Below are 20,000 nucleotides of genomic sequence, written 5' to 3' on the forward strand. Positions count from 1 at the left end.
ACACACACACACACACACACACACACACACACACACACACACACACACACACACACACACACACACACACACACACACACACATACATGCACACCCGCAACCCCCCCCCCCCATCCCCAGGGCGCATCTGGACCATGGTGACGTCCAGCTTCAGCCACGCATCCATGAGCCACTTCCTCATCAACATGTTTGTCTTCTTCTCCTTCGGCATGCCAGTGAGTGGCCGCTTGTGTTTATGTGTCGGACAGGCTTGAGTGTGTGTCCTTTGTTCAACAGCCATTGCCACGCGTCCACTGCATTCTTTCTGCTCTCCTGAAGCAAGCCGCACTTGCTGAATACACTCTCACACTCACTCACTCACACACTCACACTCACACACGTGCGCACACAAACCACCTTCAGGTTGCTGCTGTCATGGGCCAACTGCCGTTTCTGCGGCTGTACCTGGCGGCGGCCGTGTCGACTGCCCTCGCTCATATCGGCTACTACACAATCCTCCTGCCTCGCCTCCACCGTGCGTTGTAATCATGTGTGCCGAACGTGATGTGATGCGTGCAACACGAGTGGCGTGCGTACAGCAACGCACCCGTGTTTGCGTGCGTGCGTGCGTGCATCTCTCGTTTTGCATCACCACCTCCGTAGCATGTACAATGCCTGATGCACGTGCAGACTGTTTTGCAGTCGCAAACACATACATATGTCTAAGAATCGTCTCACCCCTCTCTCCACCTCCCCTCTTCCTTCTCTCTACCTCTCCTCCTTTCACACCTGTCGCCGCACGCACACGTGTACAGCCCATGCGAACTTGACGGATCCTGGCAGCATCGGCGCGTCTGGTTGCGTCATGGCGGTGATGACGTATTTTGCTGCGCGCGCCCCACGTGCCACCGTCCTCCTCCTCATCATTCCCGTCCCGGCCTGGCTCGCGGTGCGGCTGCTGTTTGTGCTGTTGTCTGTCTGTCTTTCTGTGTGTGTGTGTGTTCTTGTGTGTGTCTGTCTGTGTCTGTGTGTGTGTATGTGTGTGTGTGCGTCGAGTGCTCCACTCTTCTTGGTTCAATTCACTCTTTTCGTCTCTTCTCCTCTTCCTCTCTCTTTGTTCACGTGCACTGCCTACGAATGCACACACACACACACATGCACACACACCCCCCCCCGTGTCAGGTGTCGCTGTTCATCACTGCTGATCTGTTTGGAGCGTTCAAGGGCGGAGGATCAGGCGTCCGCGGCGGGCCACGCATCGACAACGCCGTACGGCCCCACCGCCCGCGCATGCATGCATGAAAGAGGGGTTGAGGGGGTTGAGATGCCGTGATTCATTGTGCTGAGTGATTGACTGTAATTCTGTGTCCAAGGGAGGGCAGTTCATGGTCACATTCACTTATCACCACCACTCACACCTCTACCACACCACTACCTCTACCACACCACCACCACCCACCACCATCACCAGGGCCATCTGGGCGGTGCAGCCATGGGTTTGATCTGGCACCTGGCCACCCGAGGACGAAGCGGTGGCGGAAGTGGCGGTTATGGTGGTCGACAGGGCGTGTCACGTGCGGCGGCTGCGATGCGTCTCGCACGCCAACAGCGACAGCGACCACCGCAGCCACAACCACCTGGCCCTGGACGGTACCGCTGGCGACCGCAGCCACCTCAGGAGCCAGGCAGACGCACATGGGGCAGGCGGTTGTACACGACCCTCGTCCAATCACACGCACAGCACACGCCGTTGGTACCGCCGCGTGTAGCGCATCCAGCACACATGCGGCGACACCAACAACAACAACAACAACAACAACATCAACAACAACAACAACAACAACAACAACAACAACAACAACAACAACAACAACAACAACAACAACAACAACAACAACAGCAGCAGCAGCAGCAGCAACACAGCAGGCTGCATGTACCAACACACTCCATGATGGTGTGAGGATCCATGCAGTCACAGACAAGAAGAAGGAAGGAGCACTCAACTCACCACTCCCCCACCCGCGTCTGCAACGAACCAGACAGCCATCGTCGTCTGTTCAAAACGCCTCGCTCGTTCTTCTTGTTCTTCTTGTTCTTCTTGTGTTTCCCTGACCACAACAAACAGCCATGTCAGGTTTTCGCATTTCGTTATCCGCGCATTAAATCCAACGCATGTTTCCAACTTTTCTCTGCATTATGTATGATTTGATGCTTGTTTATGAATTTCAATCGGTGCACCGTTGCTCCGACATTCCTTTCCAACACAGTTCACAACCCAGTTCGCTGACAACCAATCATCGTTGCTGACGCCTGCCCGATACACCAACGCGAACACGCATACGCGGCAACCGAAGGTGGGTGCGAGCAAAAACCGAGTTTGAGGCATCGCCAACACCTTCCACCCATCCAAGAAGGAAGAGGAAGGAGCACCTGTGCTTGTTGCGGAGAACCGGCCATCGCAAGCAATCGAACCGAGCAAACGCCAACAAGCAAAGCAAACATTTCTCATCTCCCATCTCCCCTCACCACACAACGACATTGACCCAATACAGCCAACGAAACAACGCCTGAAGGCAACAACCACACACACGCACACACACACACACGCACACTCACTCGCTCAAGCACACACTCAAGCACACACACACACATCGTCGCTTCACCCTGCAACAGCACTCAGACAACAACACTCGCAGCTGTTGTCGTCTGGTTTCACCGCCATGAACTCGGGTACGACAATGCAAAGCCACACGCGTGTGACATACGTGTGCATGCATTTGCTGGAACCGTGTTTGCACCTCGCTCCCACGCCGTCACACAGAGTGTGTTCTTTCTTACCTCTGCAATGTCGACTATTCTTGCAGACACGAGCACGCCGCCTCGTAGGCGTCGGTCGTTCTCCCCAAAGTTCAGCAGCATCTTCCGCAAGTCCCGCCGAAGTGAGTTGCCTGCATGCAGCGTTGGACGTGTGTGTGTGTGTCTGTCTGTGTGTGCGCGTATTCTCGTATTTGCATGTGTATGTGTGCACATGACACTTGTCTATCTCAACATGGCATCGTTCTCTAAGTTGCAGTCCTTCACCTTTCAAGCATTGCACAACTTCTTCCACTCACGCAACACCCAATGATGTCAACCAATCACAATGGCAGGCTCGACTGCGCCCGAAAGCCCGGCCGAACCGCTGAACCAGCCCTCTGCGCGTGGGGCCAGCAAGGACAAGAGCAGCGAGAAGCTTGGTGCCACAGGAAGCCGCCTGTCCATCGTCTCAGAGGCAGAGGAGGACGTGGATGACTTTGATGTGCGAAGCATCGTCGTCACGCCATCGGACACTGCGCCCATTGCGTGCGTGTCCGCGCCATGTCCCCGCGCAGCTCTCCGCTCGTTCCGCCGGCCGCTCTTCGGCCTCTGTGCCGTCCGCGTTGAGAGCTCAACAACAGCAGCAACGTCGATGCCTATCCAGAGGAGGACGTGGATGACTTTGATGTGCGAAGCATCGTCGTCACGCCATCGGACACTGCGCCCATTGCGTGCGTGTCCGCGCCAATGTCCCCGCGCAGCTCTCCGCTCGTTCGCCGCCGCTCTTCGGCCTCTGGTGCCGTCCGCGTTGAGAGCTCAACAACAGCAGCAACAATGGCTGGTGCGACGGGAACAGCGCAGGGGACAAGAGTGTCTTCAGGGCGAAGCAGCAACGATTCCGTTGTGGTTGAAGGCATTGACCCGTCCAGCGAAGGCACGTCGAGCGACGCAGAGTGTCTGCAGGCAACGCACGCGGGCCTGGATCGCAACTCGTCCCAGGAGTCAAGCTCGGAGGATAACTTGGGCACGCGCAACCTGGGTGATGGATTCACCTTCAACCGCCACTCCACGCGCATGCAATCCCTTGTCCACCACCGCGAAGGGTGAGTCACCCTTGTCTATCTCTCTGTTTGTGCTTGTATGGGTTTGCATGTGTTTGTGTTTGCATGTGTTTGTATGTGTGCGTGTGTGTGTGTGTGTGTGTGTGTGTTTGTATGTGTGTGTGTGTGTGTGTGTGTGCAAGTATGGGGGTTAAATGGCTGATTGCAGCAACCACCAGCAGTTGCACCACCAACAGTAGCAGCAACAGCTGTCGCTCGGATGCTTACCCTAATGGGCGATTTGGCTTGCCTGCAGGCACACGGGCGATCGCGGCACCTTCAATGCATCACGATCCGTCCGGCACCGCCGACGCAAGTCCCGCAACATCGAAGACACCCTGGTCCGTTGCACTGCACGTGTTGCCATGTACTGATGTATCCATGAGTTGTGTGTGCGTGTGCGTGTGCGTGTGTGTACTTATGTGCGAATGCGTGCGTGTGTGTACTTATGTGCGCATGTGTGTGTCTGACATGACAAAGTTTCTGATGTGTTTCAGCAACACAACGATTGCTTGAACAGCGCACGAGTGTTGTTCACCACTTCTCACACAACAACTTCTTGCGGGTTCATGCTGGCAACAACAGGGATCAGTGGACATGATGAAGATGATTGCAGCAAAGTAAGCATGTGTGCTTGCATTCCACTACAGCGGTGATCTTGCCTTTCTGACCCTTCAACAACCCCCACAGCGCGCGCGCGCGTGTGTGTGTGTGTGTGCCTGTGTGTGTGTGTGCCTGTGTGTGTTTGTGTCTCACTCACCCGCCATGATGTTCACCCCCACCTGCCACCCTATTCTCGTGTTTGTCTCCGCTGACAGCAACAACAAGCGCCGCTGCCTCAAGTTCCGCGCCGCGCTCAGCCGTTCCATTCGCAGCCACACCCAGGAGAAGGGTGAGAGCAAACGCATGCGTGTGTGTCTGCGTGCGTGTGGGGGTGTGCGCGTGTGTGTTTCCGGGAAATTACGCTCTTCTTTCGAATGACATAAGCGCACGCTGCGTTCACGTGCACTCTCACGTGCACTCACTCGTCCTCTTGTGCCGCTGCCACAGAGTTCTTTGAGCTTGAGGACGTGCAGGCACTCATGACCGAGTTGGAAGTGAACAAGGACCTGATTGGCCCAATCTCGGAGGAAATTCGTGCGTGCAACTGGATCACTGATATGGATGGCGATGCAAGCAAGCAGAAGGCCAACATTGCACCTTGCACATGCTTTCCACCTCTCTCACACCCCACACATACCCACACATACCGGCACATAACCGCACATGCCCGCAATTACCCACTCACGTGCATGCACGCACACACAACTACCCACCCGCGCTCTCTCTTTCACAGTGCGTGACGCTGGCAAGGATGGACGGATCCATGCCCTCGAGCTTGCGTCATCGCTCATGGAAAGGGAGGACCGTATCCTAGGCCTGGGCAAAATGGACGAGCCTGCCAACCCCATCGAAAGCCGCTCCGGAAGCCTGGCTGGGTGCGTGCATTCGTGGCGCGCGCGCGTGTGTATGTCGTGCGTGCGTGTGTGTGTGTGTGTGTGTCGTGCATGTGTGTGTGCGTGTATGTGTGTGCGTGTATGTGTGTGTGTCGTGCGTGTGCGTGTGTGTCGTGCGTGTGTCGTGCATGTATGTGGGTGTGCTTTTGTACATGCGTACACCCATGCATGCATTGTATGCGTGATGAATGCTCACTTCGCTTCATTCTTGCTCTGCGCCTTGTGACTTCATTCTCTCAATCACTCACACACCCTGTTCTGTGGACCTTGCGTGTGAATGTTTCGTGTTCCGGTTGCCTGCAGGCTCTTCAGCCCCGAATTGGCGGAGGCGCGACGCCGGTTGAAGAATGCACAGGACACCATGGCTCAGATGCAAACAAAGCATACCGAAGAGGTGCAATGTTGGGGTCTGTGTGTGTGTGTGTGTGTGTGTGTGTGCGTGCGTGTGCGTGCGAACTCTCACACTGTGTGTATGCGGGTTGATTTGGACCGCGGCCAATGCTTGCTTGTAGCCCTGTGCACGCGACATCCTGGTGTTTATGCTCACGTACATTATCACAACTCCTCCACACCCTTCGATTCGTATTGCTCAGGTCATGGCCCTTCAAGCGAGGATTGCGGCGCTGGAGAAACAAGACGGTATTTTGGATGAAAGCGGCATGAAGACTGTGGAAATGAAGGATGCACCACGACACAATTACGTCACAAGCACACATGTGCACAGGCACACAGTTGCACAGGCACACATTTGCACAAGCACACATTTGCACAAACCACAACAAATCGTAACTCGTCTGCACAAACACTCATCAAATACACGCACACACACGCCCCCCCCCCACGCCTCACCATCCTGCACCATTGACATGAACGTATGTGCGTGTGCATGTACGTGTGTACACCCTCAGCTGCCGGCCCGCGTCGCCGCCACGTTGCTCCCCGCCGCACGTGCGTTTCATTGCGCGACATGCTCCGTGATGCTTGCAAACTCGTGTTTGTATTGTACCACACGCGTGCACGAGTCTTGAGGTGCCCATGTCAACACACACACACACACATACACACATACACGGGAGCTCACATGCAATGGTCTGCCCGCATTCGCCTCTGTTTCTCTTTCCATCCACACGTGTGCAGGAGCGTGACCTCTGTTGAATCTGATCGCGCCAGTCGCCCATCACCCGCAGCCTCACAGCCACGCAAAGGTGAGATGACACACGAAACCGTGCGAGTGACAAAACACTGTGACGCTCTGGTGGTGTTGTTCATGCGCCATTATGTTCAGCCAAATCCCCTCGCTCACACCACACACATACGCACACTCATGCACATACACACACGTACGCGCACACATACACACATGCAGCACTGCGCGATACAGACACGCAGACGTCGACGCAGACGTCGACAAGCAATCTGCTGGCCACACAGACCGAAAGCATCAAGACAGAAAGCGTGTCAACGTCAACAATGTTGTTGCAAGTGATGACGCGACACGCCCCTGTTGTCAGCAGGATGGCGCTGAGCAAACGACAACAGCAGCAACGGCACAGGAAGAGACACAAGAGGATGCAACAGATCAGTCTTATGATGAGAATGACCAGTCCATCGAAGGACAGGTGGACGCCGTCGCCACTCTTCCGCCGAACCTCGTCGCCTCTCTCAAGGACGATCGCGTCCGTCAGCTCGAGGTGTGAACACGCGTGCGCGCACTCGCATTTGGTTTTGAGAACGTGTGTGTGTGTGTGTGTGTGTGTGTGTGTGTGTGTGTGTGTGTAGTGTGTGTGTGTGCATGTCCGCGCACATGTGCTTGTCTACGTCAACAGAAATTCATGATTGTGCGTCCTCTCTCAGGCTGAGTGCTCTTCGCTACTGTGGTTGCATTTCGCTTGCGTTCGCCCAAGCTGTGTGTGTGTGTCTGTGTGTGTGTGTGTGTGTGTGTGTGTTACAGCACCCACTCACTCTCGAATGTCTCTCTCTCTGCTTGGATGCTTGCAGGCACAACTTCAGCTTCTGCGCCGCGCGTTTGAAATGGAGGCGCTGAGCGAGGACGGTCTGTCTGCAGGTGTGTGTGCGTGTGCATGCTGCTTTGCTTGTGTATGCCTGGCAGCTGTTGTGCACATTGGTGTCCAAATGGTGCTTTCAAATTCACTCACGACTGTTTTATACATTCGCGCACGCTCTCGTTGACAGTACTTCCATCCGACCTCCAGCAACTCAAGGAGAAGAGTGCGTTGTTGTTGCTTGCACGCATGCATGGCACGCGCATCATGTTTCCTGTGTGTGCACAACGACACCGAACCCCATACGCACACATACACTCACACACGTACACCATACACGCACACCATACACGCACACCATACGCACAAAACCACAACACACACACACACACATGCAGGCGCCAAACTGCAGGAGCTGCAAGTCACCGTCAATGCCCTCCAAGCACGAAACCGCTCCCTGGAGGTGTGGCGTAACGTTGACCCCGCGCTGCTGGCCACTGCATTGCTGCTTTTTCGAAGAATTTGGTTCATTTGTGCATGCACATGAACACACACACACACACACACACACACACACACACACACACATACACAATCTCTTTCACCCGCCCCGGCCCCCATTCACACACGCACACATAACGCATGCAATGCGGCACCACAACAGCAAGCTCTGGCAAACCAGGACAAAGTGTACCGCGCACACGTGTCTGTGCTGCAGGCAACACAGGAGCCAAACGCGGACATTGAACCCCTCTTGCGTCAAGTGCACAAGCAGATTTCACTTCAGCGCCAGCTTGTGGACCAGCTTCTGAGTGATCTCGAAGCCAGGTGGGCACCACAGCCGTTGCATTGAACGTGCCGTTGTGCAGTGACGGCTTATGAACGCACGCATGTGTTACATTGCTTTTCTCGCACGGCATTCCACTTGCTGTTTCAATCCTACTCACAGTTCCATGCTGCTCTTCTCAAACACGCACATACACACAACTGGCACGCACACGCATACACACACACACACACGCATGCACACATATACACGCATACACGCATACGCACGTGCACGCACACACGTATTCAGCAAAACGGAGCTCGCATCACACATCAGCGACAACACCGATCTCATTGTTGAGCGTGATGAGGTGCGTCGTACGCTGTTCGTCTGTTTGCTTGTTGTGTGGATGGTGTGACTGACAATGTGCATGCGTGCATGGTTCGCACACAGCAGCAAAACACCCCCACTCCACAGCGAATACAACCCTCACCAGCACCACCACCACCCTCATCGCTGTTACCACCTTCACCACGACGCTCAACATCACCAAACCACTCCAGCTGTACCGGCGACTGCAGAGTGCCGAGTCGCGGCGTCCAAACGCATCCCGTCTTCAGCGGAGGTGAGATGAGGCAACGGCAAGTGGTGATGCTTCAAGACATGGGGATGTGTGTGCATGGGTGTGGGTGTGGGTGTGGGTGTGGGTGTGGGTGTGGGTGTGGGTGTGGGTGTGGGTGTGTGTGGGTGGGTGTGGGTGTGTGTGGGTGTGGGTGTGGGTGTGTACATAGGGTCAGTCATGCTGATGGGGCCAGGTTGAACATGGATACAACAGCATGAAGACATCACAGTCACTGCTTGTTTCCCTGCAACCCCTTCGTGATCATGCTGGTTCCTTCTTCTCACGCCAAACGCCATCACTTCGTGCGCTCGCGTCTCCCCTGTCTTGCCTGTCTGCTTCCACTCCATCAGATACCAGGCGCTTGTTGCATCATACGATCAGAGCCTCACGGACATCAGCAACCACTACATCCAGACCCTGAATACCCTTGCCGAGGTGAGCAACGTGTCATCTGCGTTGTTGGTGTCAACTTCATTATGGCGACTGTGCCTCCACACTTGCCGTGACATCTTAACGTGACATCGCATCGTCAAATACACACACTCTCACTCACACACACGCACACACACACTCTCACGCTCACACTCACACTCACACTCACCCCCACACGCCTTCCCCTGCAGGCAACGTCGCTGGAACATGTGCGTTCTGCAACAACGGACATCAAGTCCACCCTGCAGCAGCATCTGCAGGAGTTGCGCAACACGCTGGACGAAGAAACCAAGGTGGCACAGCAATTTGCACGCGCCATGACCTTGGATGACGACAACAACGACGACGACGATGACGACGACGACGAATACGACGATGACAACGTGCAACACAACGACAGCATTGGCTCGGTCACGGCTGATCAGACGGCCACCCGCACCCACGCGGGTACGAGCACCCATCACCGTGCGAGTGCCACGAGTAGCGCCAACGCAACAGACGGTGGAAGTCAGCAGCAAACGCTTTCACGCCAAGACACTGTCAACAGCAACAACAACAACAACAACAACAACAACAACAACGCCAGTGCCACAGACCGCACTGGTGGGTCTGCTTCTGCTGGCACCAGCAAGGCCACGCGCAACGTTCGCGGTGCCATGCGACTGTTGGATGAGTCTGACGCAATTCCGGACACGGACGGCGGATTCAAGGACTCGCTGTCCATCCACACGCCTTCATCACGTGCGTCCCAGACACTCAATGACAGTATGGACGCCAACTTTTCGCGCATGTCATGGGATATGACAGGCACGTCGCTGCATGCCGACGACATGGCGTGCGAAGCGAACATCCCCACCACCATCGATGAGGAAGCCGAGGGCGGCGCAGTGCAAGCTACCACCATGCAACTGCGGCAAGGGTATCCACCTCACACCCACAACCTCAACCACTACACCGGCGGTGGTGATGGTGATGGTGACGGTGACGATGATGGTGGTGAGCTCGACGACCACAACGATGTCGGTGGCCTGAACGTGAGCGGACGGTTTGACGGTGACGGTTATGGGGATGAAGAGCGGGAGGTGCGCGATTTCCAGCGCATTGCTCTGTGGGCACAGCACGTGCATGACATGCACACGAACGAGAGCAAGAGCAGCGCTGATATTGGTGACATAGGTGACAACAGCACTGTAGCAGCGGCAACAGCAGATGCTGTTGGTGAAGTAACACCCGACCAAAGCAGCAGTGCTGGGCAAGACACCGAGCCTGGCCAAGGGAAGAATGCCTCATCATCCAACCTCAGTGCCAGCAGCGAAATTGTGCTGCCTGCGGGCAAATCAAGCAGCGGTGTCCGCACCCCACGCATCAGTGTCACGGAGGAAGCCGCACCAGCTTCACTGCAGGGGAGCAAGGAAGGGACACCCGAGCTCAAGCCAGTCACGGAAGCAAGCGAGACTGACGTTGACGCAGTCACTGCAGGTGCAACAGCTGCAGCAACCACAGCTACTGCTGACACGAAAGCACAGACATCAACAGCACTCCCCAATCGCACGTCGAATGGTTCGATTGTTGCGCCGCCACCAACGACAGCTGCCGGAAAGCCGCGCCTGTTTGCGTCCACGTCATCCAAAGAGGCGGGTACAGACACACAGGCGACACACACGCAGCAGCAGCCGTTGAAGACGGTGAGCGAGGACGAATCAGCCGCACCAGCAACACGTGTTGAGAGCAAGAAACAGCACGAACAGCACGAACAGCACGAGCAGGAACAACAAAAAGAGCAGCAAAAGCAGCAGCAGCAGGAAGCAAAGGAGCAAGAACAGAAGACAGGCAATGGTGAATCACAGGTGCTCGCCTCTGCAATGCAGCAGGCACAAGGCGCGGTGGCACAGGCTGCCAACACTGGAGCCATGCAGACCACCACAGATGCACAACAACCTCAAAACCAGCCACAACAACAACATCAACAGCATCAGCAACAACACTCTGCGACTGCAGCCGACACGACAAACACTGGGCTGTTGACGCGCGCTCCAATGTCACCTGGTCCCCGGGCACGCGCGCCCACGTCGCCATCCAGCCCCTCCACGTGGCGACGGTCCTCCTTCCGGCTCGAAGTCGATCTGGACAGGTTTGAACGCGACGGGCTCGAAGCTGCAGTGGAGGTGATTGAAACACCAAGCAGTCCCGTCAAGCATGGGTTCTTTGGAGGTGCGACCACACCCACGAGCACCACATCTGACGAATCCAAGCGCGTTACGCAACGTGATGTGAAGGCCACGCCCCTTGACATGTTGCATCGCCAGCATCAACTCGATGACAATGATGCCGCTGCCAAGCGCTCGACCGCTGACAGCATCCAGTTCAGCACCACCGCCTCTGCTCACGGTAACGGCAGTGGCACCGACAACGACACGGGCAAGGTGAGCGGTGGTGGAATGACAGACACCACAGCAGCAACCTTTGGTGCACATGTGACCAACGACCAGGCGAAGGACGTCGAACCGGTCGAACGCGTCCTCCAGCAAGCAAAGGTGCGCAAATGTGTGTGTGTGCGTGTGTGTGTGTGTGTGTGTGTGTGTGTGGTTGAAACAGAGGTGTTGCTTGAGCTCGTTCTGTTCCACCTTCTCTGTCAACACCACCGGCTTTGCATGACCTTCTTTGTGTCCGTGTCATTCGCCGACGTCTTGGCTTCCTCACCTCCCTCAACTTTACTCATCACTATCACCACCACTACCCACCCATGTGCAGGCGCGTGTGAACCGGTATGCGAGCATGCGCAGCAAGCGGAGTGTGCGAGCGCGCCAGCCAAGTCGCGGCAAGTTCATGCGCCAGAGCGTGCGGTCTCGCAGCAACACGGTGTCGGCGTCGTCACAGCAGGGCAACCGGCCCCTCTCCTTCTACGACAACATGCCCGTCAGCGCGTTTGTGGCCATTGGTGCGACCACCACAGCACACGCGGGGACCATGACAACAAGCCAGGGCCAGGGTCAAGTCCAGAGTCACGGTCAGGGTGAGCCACGTGCACGTGTGCAGTCCACAAGCAGCGGCACAGGCGGCGCACGCAAGATTGCAATTGTGTGATTGGACGACTGCAGAAGAAGGTGGAGGTGGTGTGTGGTGTGGGATGTGAGGGGGGCAGGGAGATGGATCGAAGGGTTGGAGAAGGGTGGGGTTAAGTTGGCCGTTGTCGTGGTGCTGGTGGTGGTGCTGGTGATGGTGCTGGTGGCAGGCAGAAAGGAAGGAAAGGCGGGGATGGCACGTGCACGTTGCTTTCTGTGAGTGAAATAAGGGAACATGTGCGCAACGAGTGTCACAGTTGTTGATTGCGTAGCGGTAGCTCAAGAGTGGTTGCTCGGTCGTGATTTTTGATTCTTGTGTGTTGCTTTCTTTGATGTCACAGAACGTCTGCAACCTCTCTCCTCCCATAGCAGTTGCAGTGAAAATGGGTATGCGGTTGAACTCGTGTGTGTGTGCATGTGTTTGTCGTTGATGGTTACTACTACCGGGTTGATGCAACCGATGTGCATGAACCAGTGAACGAAGAGCACATGAACGAACGAACAAACAAGCGACCGAAACAAGTCTGCATGAAAGCAGACGCCAAACGAATTCAAGCAAGCAAAGCCATGAGCACAGCTGCCCTCATCAAACAAAGCTGGAACTGGATGTGTCGTGGACACGAATGTGATCATGATGGTGGTGATGGCGAAACGGGGTGATTGGAGACACAGAACACATGGCAAAAAGGAAGCAGAAAACATCACAAGGGAACAAGGGTTCGGAAGAGGGTCAGGCAAGACTCCTCAGCAAGCTGGTTGTCCATTCATACACTTGACTGTTACCCGGGTAGCTCTTCTTGGCCTGCCTGGCGAGAAGAGAAACGTTTTCGGAACGAAGATATCCCCGCAAGTCAGGGTGAAGGGCGAGATGTGCGAGCACACCACACCCATTCTTTTGCACACCGCCGTCGTTGGTGTGCGTCTTCATCGCCGCGACCACAGCATCAATCCCACCCTTTGACGCAATCGCCACCTTGTTGTCATCATTGTTGCATGCTATGTTGCACAACGCAGCAAACCCATTCTGTTGCACACCGGCGTTGTTGGTATGACTCTTCATCGCCGCGATCACAGCATCAATCCCGCCCTTCGACGCTGTCGCCACCTTGTTGTCGTCATCGTTCACTGCCAGGTTGTGCAGCGCACCACACCCCTGGTGTTGTACCTTGCTGTTGTCGATGTGGTTCTTCATGGCTGCAATCACAGCATCAATCCCGCCCTTCAACGCAATCGCACGTTTGTTGTCACGCCTATAGCATGCCAGGTTTTGCAGCGCACCACACCCCTTGTGTTGTACCCCCTCGTTGTTGGTGTGTATCTTCATGGCTGAAACCACAGCATCAATCCCGCCCTTCAATGCAATCGCCACTCTGTAGTTGTTGTATGCCAGTTTCCACAGCGCACCACACCCTTGCACTTGCACACCACTGTTGCTGCTGTGCATCTTCATCGCCGCAATCACAACATCAATCCCGCCCTTTGACGCAATCGATACCACGTTGTCGTCGTTCTCTGCCAGGTTCCATAACGCAGCACACCCTTTCTCTTGCACATCGCCGTTGCTGCTATGCATCTTCATCGCCTTGATGATTGCGTCGATGGCGCCGGATGCAGCCGCCTCCACACGCTTTGAGCCATTGTCCCTTGCTTGGTCTTCCAGTGCCTTGCAGGCAAAACGTTGCACGTCAGCAGAGGCGGGAAACGCCTGCATCAACTGCACAATCTCAGCTGCGTGCATGCTGATGCCGTTATTCTGCAGCTTCCGCACGGCGTCCTCAGCACCACCGCCACTGACTGCCCGCACGCCATGCACTTGCGAGGAGGAAGAGGAAGAAGGGGAAGAAATGTCAAGCGAAGTTGAAGAAGCTGGGCCACCTGCTTCTTGCTGCTGTGGTTGCTGTGGTTGCTGTGGTTGCTGCTTCACCGATGCACCGACGCCGGTCACGTCCTTGAGCTTGGCGATGATGGCGTCCACGAGCTCGTCTGGTGGCTGAGAACGCTCGGCGCCCTGTGGCCGCCATGGGTGGTCGGCGATGGTGGATGGGAACCAGAAGCGCGTCTTGGCGTGCTTGAAGCGGTCACACATCTTCACCAGGAAGAACGGCTTCTCCTCATCCATGATGAACTCGAGCTCCTTGCACGAGCTGAACTTGCTGCCCAACTTCTCGCCGTACGTGTGCGTGCCCATGATCACCACCAGCTCGCACTCGTCGATGGCCTCGATCACGGCGTCGGCGATGCTGTCGCCAGCAGCAACGGAGCACAGGAACGTGGGCACGCCCCGCTCGTCCAACGCCTTCTTCAGGGCTTCGCTCTCCTCCATGGCCTCGCTGAAGCGCAGCGAGATGAACACCCGGTGTGGTGGCATGGTTTGCTTCTTGGTGCTCGTTCGTTTGGTGGTTGTGGGTCGCTGCTGGGCTTGTCTCGCTGTCTCGCTGTCTCGCTGTCTCGCTGATACAAGCTTGTCTGCTTGTTGATCCAGAACAAAAAATAATGGCCCTACAAAAGGGTCTGTAACAAGGGGCGCGTGTGATGGCTGTGTAAATGCACGGAATGACGCATTTCCATGTCGACTGAAGTCAGTTGTTTGCGTGCGTGTGTTTTGGACCTGTTTATGGGTCGTAGTCGCGAAGCACTGAAATGAAGCAAATCAACGATCGACTGATCAATACGATGAGGCTGAGGTTGAGGGCGCCACTGTTGTTGCTGGCACCGCTTTGCCTCTTGCTTGGCGTCCACATCTTCCTCGTCTTCTTTGTCGGTGCGGAGGTGGTGCTGGAAGAAGATGAGCACGGTGCGTTCCACATCAACACCACCCATCCACAGGAGCAGCACAAGCAGCAGCAGCCGGCGGCTGTGTTTGTGAATGGGGTGAACGTGGCGGAGATGTTTGAGCTGATACAAGAACAGCAGAGCATGTTGCGAGACCTGGATCGCGTGAACACGAACCAAGCACGGCAGCTGAGCTCCTTGGACCGCCAGCTGTGCGACATCACACCACCGACCGTGGACACCACAACCATCACGGGGCTCGGCACCACGTCAACATTCAAGTGGTCGGATGGCGTCTTGGCCACAAACGGCCTCATCTATTTCATTCCGTTCAGTGCTTCCTCCATCGTCATCCTTGACCCAAGCACCAACGGAGTGGATGACACGACAATGGGCGGCTTTCCAACTGACCACTGTGATGTTAAGTTGTGGTTTCATTCAAGTGCAATCCACACACCTCAAACCAATACAAAAGCGAAAAACAACAGTGGTACAAACAATCAAGAGGAGCAAGCAAGGCGAGTGATATTCAAGTTAAGGGACGAGGGGGCAACAGAACAAGCACTTGTTTGCTCGCTTGATCCGGAAGGAAGAACGTAGTGCAACATAGCACAAATGCGTGCTGCGGAATAAGAAGCATTGGTAACGGAGCAATATTGCGCTGGTGACACCAGAAGTGGGCTTCCTTGGTTACGAGTCCAGGGGCTGTGCATGTGCATGTGTGTTTGTCAGAGTGTGAAGAAAGGTGTCGCTGATACTGAAGAACCGCAAGGGAGCGCAAGTGTGGTATCAAAGCGAAACCCAGCTATCACACACGCACACACACAAACAAATGCTTACCTGTATCTTGACTTTGACACCGTTTGCGCTGCGGAGAACGATGGCGCTCTGGAGTACAGGCTCATGCTGGCGTGCGAATGAATCGGTGAATGTGCGTGCGTGTGTGTGTGTGTGTGTGTGTGTGTGTGTGTGTGTGTGTGTGTGTGTGTGTGTGTGCGTGTGTGCGTGTGTGTGTATGTGCGTGCGTGCGTGCGTGTGTGTGTGTGTGTGTGTGTGTGCGTGTGTGTGTATGTGTGTGTGCGACAGCAAGTGAGAATGGTGGAAAAGCCTAAACAGCTGCAAACAAGCACGCAAGCACGCCGTTAACACTTAGCCTCTTTCATATGCACACGTGTACTCACCCCTGCATCGACAAACTTGAACCTGCGAAGGAGCTGGCACATGGCGACGCGGATCTCGTGCGTGGCAAAGTTGTTGCCAATGCAGTTGCGGCGGCCGGTCGAAAACGGCATAAACGCAAACGCATCCACAGTCGTGTCCAGGAACCTTGACAAACGATCACACACGTGTGCGTGGGATATGCGCACGTGTTGAATGCACGGTGAGGGCGGTGCGAGGGTTGCGTGCGATGTCGAGCTGTCATGTCGCAAACGCGAAAGAACCAGGTATACCAGGGTTGGAAACATGTCTACATGTCATACACATACCAACAAACACACACACACATGCAAACACACAGACACACAGACACACACAAACAAACGAAGCGACAGTCGCAGCACTACAAATGAGTCTCGCACCGAGACACTTGGTTTCTATCTCTTGATTTATCTACCTATCGGTGCTCTCCGACCGCTTACACTCACCCACACGCCCACTCGCACACGCATTCGTCCGTACACACCGTTGCCCTTTTTGCCCCCCCCCCCCCAATTGCTCCCCCCTCCCCTAATCTCTGAGCGCTGGGAATGGTGGAAGATTTCAACGAGTGACCCCAATAAAGAGTACCACAACAAACACACACATGCATGTACACACATGCATGTACACACACACGCACACGCATGTACACACACACGCACACACACACACACACACGCATGTACACACACACATACACACACACGCACACACACACACACACACGCATGTACACACACACGCACATGCATGTACACACACACACACACACACACACACACACACACACACACACACACACACACACACACACACACCAATGTGTCAGCATCCCGGGTCGATGATGAGGATGTGGTCTGCGTCATGGGGAATACCATAAATAAGACCGTTGTCCGCGAGAACACCACCAAGCCACAGCGTGGGTTCGCTCTTTTCAGGCAAGGTGAGCTGCACCGTGGTGTTTGTGGCCGGGTCAATGATGAGCGCTGCCGATGAGTAACTCGGCACGCCAACGATACGGCCGTTGGGTGCAAGCACGGCGGTCACCAGCCCCGGTGTCGTGAGGCCGGTGATGGTGGTGGTGTCGGTTGCGTTTGTCTGCGGGTTGATGATGAGTACAGACGATGACGAGTAGTCCGGGATGGCGTAGACGAGGCCGCTGTCCACAAGCACCGTGCCATACCACTTGAACAGGCCCGTGCCAAACCCCGAGATGGTGGTGGTGTCTGTTGCATTGGTTGCCGGGTCGATGATGAGCACGCCATCTGCATGCCCTGGCGGACAGTAGATGAGGCCGTTTGCTGCCTGCACGCCGTCGAACCACTTGTTGTCCCCGCTGTCCAGTCCCGTGATCGTTGTAGCGTCAGCGACCATGGCAACGGGATCGATGACTAGCACGGAGGTTGCGGCACTGGGGACGCCGTAGATGAGCCCGTTATCTGCAAGCACACCGGATCGCCATTTGCCCTCGGTGCTGGGCAGGCCGGCCATGGTTGTGGTGTCCGTGGTGTTGGTGGCGGGATCGATGATCAGCACCGCGGTGGTGCTGTACGGGAGCCCGAATATAAGGCCACTGGGTGCCAAAACACCGCCGCTCCACGCAGCATCGCCGCCGCCGCCGCCGCCGCCGTCGTCAGACAGCCCGGAGATGGTTGTGGTGTCTGCGGTGTTCGTCCACGGATCGATGATCAGCACCGATCCCAAGCTGTAAGGGATGCCGTAGAGGAGCCCAGTCTGCGCACGCACGCCACCGGACCACTTGTTGTCCTTGCCCAAGTTGAGGCCCGTGATGGTGGTGGTATCAGCGGATGGCTCCCTGGGATCAAGCCGACACAATGTGCTGGACATGGCGTCGAGTTGCTGCGCTTGCTCTGCATTGATGCGCTGTTGCCGTTGGAGCGTGCGCTGCTGTTCCTGTGCAAGCAGGAGCATCTGCCCAAGATCAACCCCGTTCAAAAGCACGGGCTGCTCAAGCGAGCTTGTGTTGATGTGCAGCGCGCCGCCATCATCCTCTTCCATCACTACCTCTGCACGGACAACATCACAACGTTGTGCAACAAGCCCAAGCACCAGCACAAGCACACACCCACCAAGCCACATCTTGCTGCGATTGTGGAAGAGTGTTGGAAAATGTACATGATTTTCAGCACCACGATGGAGGCTGCTCACTCATGGTCGTAACTCCACCACCACCAACGCAGCGAAGGAGCAAACATAACGTTAACACCATACAACACCGACACCGCTGCCAGCCTTCCTCCCAAGCCAATCCCTATCTTGCTGTCCTATCGCAGTTTGCACGTGTGCAGGCACAATGTCTGCGGAGGGTGCCCAGCTTGGCCTGCACGAGTGGGTGTGCGTGGTGCAGCACCTAGTGTCGTCATCAACGTCGCCATCACCGGCAGCAGCAGCAGCAGCAGCAGCATCGTCATCGTCACTGCCGTCGGCAGCCCGCCCGCCTCGGGGACGGCGCGATCACCGCGACCAGAGCATCCCTTTTTCCCATGCGCTCCACGCCGATGAGCACAAGAAGGACGAGGCTGCGGTGGACGCCGCCGTGGGCGCCAGGGCCGTGTTCAACCTCATGCTCACGTGCCGCTCCCTGTACACAGACCTGCCGTGGCTCATGCCAAAGTGGTGCCTGGCCTCTGTCATGAGCCGCACCCACCTCTCCAACGAGTGGCTGGACACCTTTCAACTGAGTGAAGACGAAGGGGAGGATGACAGTGACGTGGATGAGGCAGGGAAGGATGAAAGCGAAGAAGACGGGGTGGCGATCGACGGCCAAGGCGTGAAGAAGGAGCCAAATCAGCACGAGCACGAAGAAGAACAGCAACAAGTTGAGAGTGACGAAGAAGCGCACCAAGATGGCGCAAAAGAAGAAGAAGAAGAAGAAGAAGAAAAGAAGAAGCTGCAGCAACAGCAAGGAAAGCGGCGTGCACGATCGCAGCAGCAGCAGCAGCAGCAGCAGCAGCAGCACAAGACAGCCCGCCCACAAGCACGGCAACACAGCAACCGTACGCGCATGCTAGGCAGCACACGCAAGACCAAGGGTAGGAAGAGCAAGGCGTGTGTGCAACACGACCAGGCTTTCAACATGGAAGCGTGGCTGGACGACAGGTTCCTGGTGTATTCGTGGCTGGGCATGACATGGAGCAGCAACTGCGAGTTTGCGAGGTCGCGCGCCCTTCATCCACCATCGCCAGCCTTTCGCAGGCGCTTTGCCAGTTGTGTGCGCATCAACTTCTGCAACTTCCGTGCCCTCAACAACTGGCAGCTTGCCCCCAAGCGTGCACATGAGTCAGCAGCAACAACAACAGCAACGGCAGCAGTGGAGAGGATGGTAACAAGGTGGACCCAGGGGTCAGAAGCAGAGACGCCGCAAGCAATCTTGAACCATGGCATTGTTGACGACAGTGGTGGTGATGATGGCGATGATGGTGATGATGATGATGACGGTGGTGGTGATGCCAACTCAACCACACCTCATTCATCATCGACATCGACAGCAGCAACGACAGCAACAGCAGCAACGACAGCGACAGTAACAGCAACAATAGCAGAAACAGCAGAAACAACAGCAGCAACAACAGCAACAACAACAGCAGCAGCACCAACAGCAGCACCAATGGCGACGGCACGAGACGAGCAGCCACTGCTTGCTCCGGCACTGATTTGCGTCTCAGCGAGTGTCAGAAGCCAAGACGAGGCTGCCAGGCTCATGGCTTTGGTGGAGGCGTTCCAATGCCACGGCACCATCCTCGCCTCC

At 55.9% G+C, this 20,000-nt stretch overlaps 7 protein-coding genes across 7 annotated transcripts in view; 5 read left to right on the forward strand and 2 right to left on the reverse strand.

Annotated features, from left to right (window-relative positions):
• Positions 1-134: 134 nt before the first annotated feature.
• Positions 135-1,281, forward strand: PTSG_10773 (uncharacterized protein; the record flags this gene model as incomplete). The annotated part of the gene is made up of 4 exons (XM_004988680.1): positions 135-215; positions 403-514; positions 795-928; positions 1,162-1,281. 4 exons carry the CDS (start codon positions 135-137, stop codon positions 1,279-1,281), a joined length of 447 nt encoding a protein of 148 aa, XP_004988737.1.
• A 1,543-nt stretch (positions 1,282-2,824) lies between these two features.
• On the forward strand, positions 2,825-4,249 carry PTSG_10774 (uncharacterized protein; the record flags this gene model as incomplete). The annotated part of the gene is made up of 4 exons (XM_004988681.1): positions 2,825-2,918; positions 3,129-3,321; positions 3,537-3,878; positions 4,132-4,249. 4 exons carry the CDS (start codon positions 2,825-2,827, stop codon positions 4,247-4,249), a joined length of 747 nt encoding a protein of 248 aa, XP_004988738.1.
• Positions 4,250-4,640: 391 nt separating this feature from the next.
• On the forward strand, positions 4,641-12,568 carry PTSG_10775 (uncharacterized protein; the record flags this gene model as incomplete). Its single annotated transcript, XM_004988682.1, has 17 exons — positions 4,641-4,767; positions 4,926-5,012; positions 5,212-5,353; positions 5,675-5,765; positions 5,965-6,010; positions 6,280-6,319; positions 6,509-6,576; positions 6,761-7,062; positions 7,370-7,436; positions 7,565-7,600; positions 7,773-7,837; positions 8,039-8,202; positions 8,453-8,513; positions 8,707-8,768; positions 9,116-9,200; positions 9,389-11,731; positions 11,949-12,568. 17 exons carry the CDS (start codon positions 4,641-4,643, stop codon positions 12,279-12,281), a joined length of 4,119 nt encoding a protein of 1,372 aa, XP_004988739.1. The 3' UTR covers positions 12,282-12,568.
• Positions 12,569-12,989: 421 nt separating this feature from the next.
• On the reverse strand, positions 12,990-14,731 carry PTSG_10776 (uncharacterized protein; the record flags this gene model as incomplete). The annotated part of the gene is made up of 1 exon (XM_004988683.1): positions 12,990-14,731. Exon 1 carries the CDS (start codon positions 14,625-14,627, stop codon positions 12,990-12,992), a length of 1,638 nt encoding a protein of 545 aa, XP_004988740.1. The 5' UTR covers positions 14,628-14,731.
• A 201-nt stretch (positions 14,732-14,932) lies between these two features.
• PTSG_10777 (uncharacterized protein) lies at positions 14,933-15,641 on the forward strand (the record flags this gene model as incomplete). Its single annotated transcript, XM_004988684.1, has 2 exons — positions 14,933-15,451; positions 15,621-15,641. The coding sequence occupies 2 exons, from the start codon at positions 14,933-14,935 to the stop codon at positions 15,639-15,641; spliced, it is 540 nt and encodes a 179-aa protein (XP_004988741.1).
• Positions 15,642-15,721: 80 nt separating this feature from the next.
• PTSG_10778 (uncharacterized protein) lies at positions 15,722-18,331 on the reverse strand (the record flags this gene model as incomplete). The annotated part of the gene is made up of 4 exons (XM_004988685.1): positions 15,722-15,736; positions 15,872-15,937; positions 16,213-16,357; positions 17,148-18,331. 4 exons carry the CDS (start codon positions 18,329-18,331, stop codon positions 15,722-15,724), a joined length of 1,410 nt encoding a protein of 469 aa, XP_004988742.1.
• A 49-nt stretch (positions 18,332-18,380) lies between these two features.
• PTSG_10779 (uncharacterized protein) overlaps positions 18,381-20,000 on the forward strand; it is a 3,380-nt gene continuing 1,760 nt past the window's right edge. Inside the window, exon 1 of the mRNA XM_004988686.1 lies at positions 18,381-20,000. This exon is cut by the window's right edge and continues 1,760 nt beyond it. Coding sequence (XP_004988743.1) covers positions 18,546-20,000 — 1,455 coding nt within the window. The 5' untranslated portion in view covers positions 18,381-18,545.

Source organism: Salpingoeca rosetta (assembly GCF_000188695.1).
Source record: "Salpingoeca rosetta unplaced genomic scaffold supercont1.34, whole genome shotgun sequence".
Lineage (NCBI taxonomy): Eukaryota > Choanoflagellata > Craspedida > Salpingoecidae > Salpingoeca > Salpingoeca rosetta.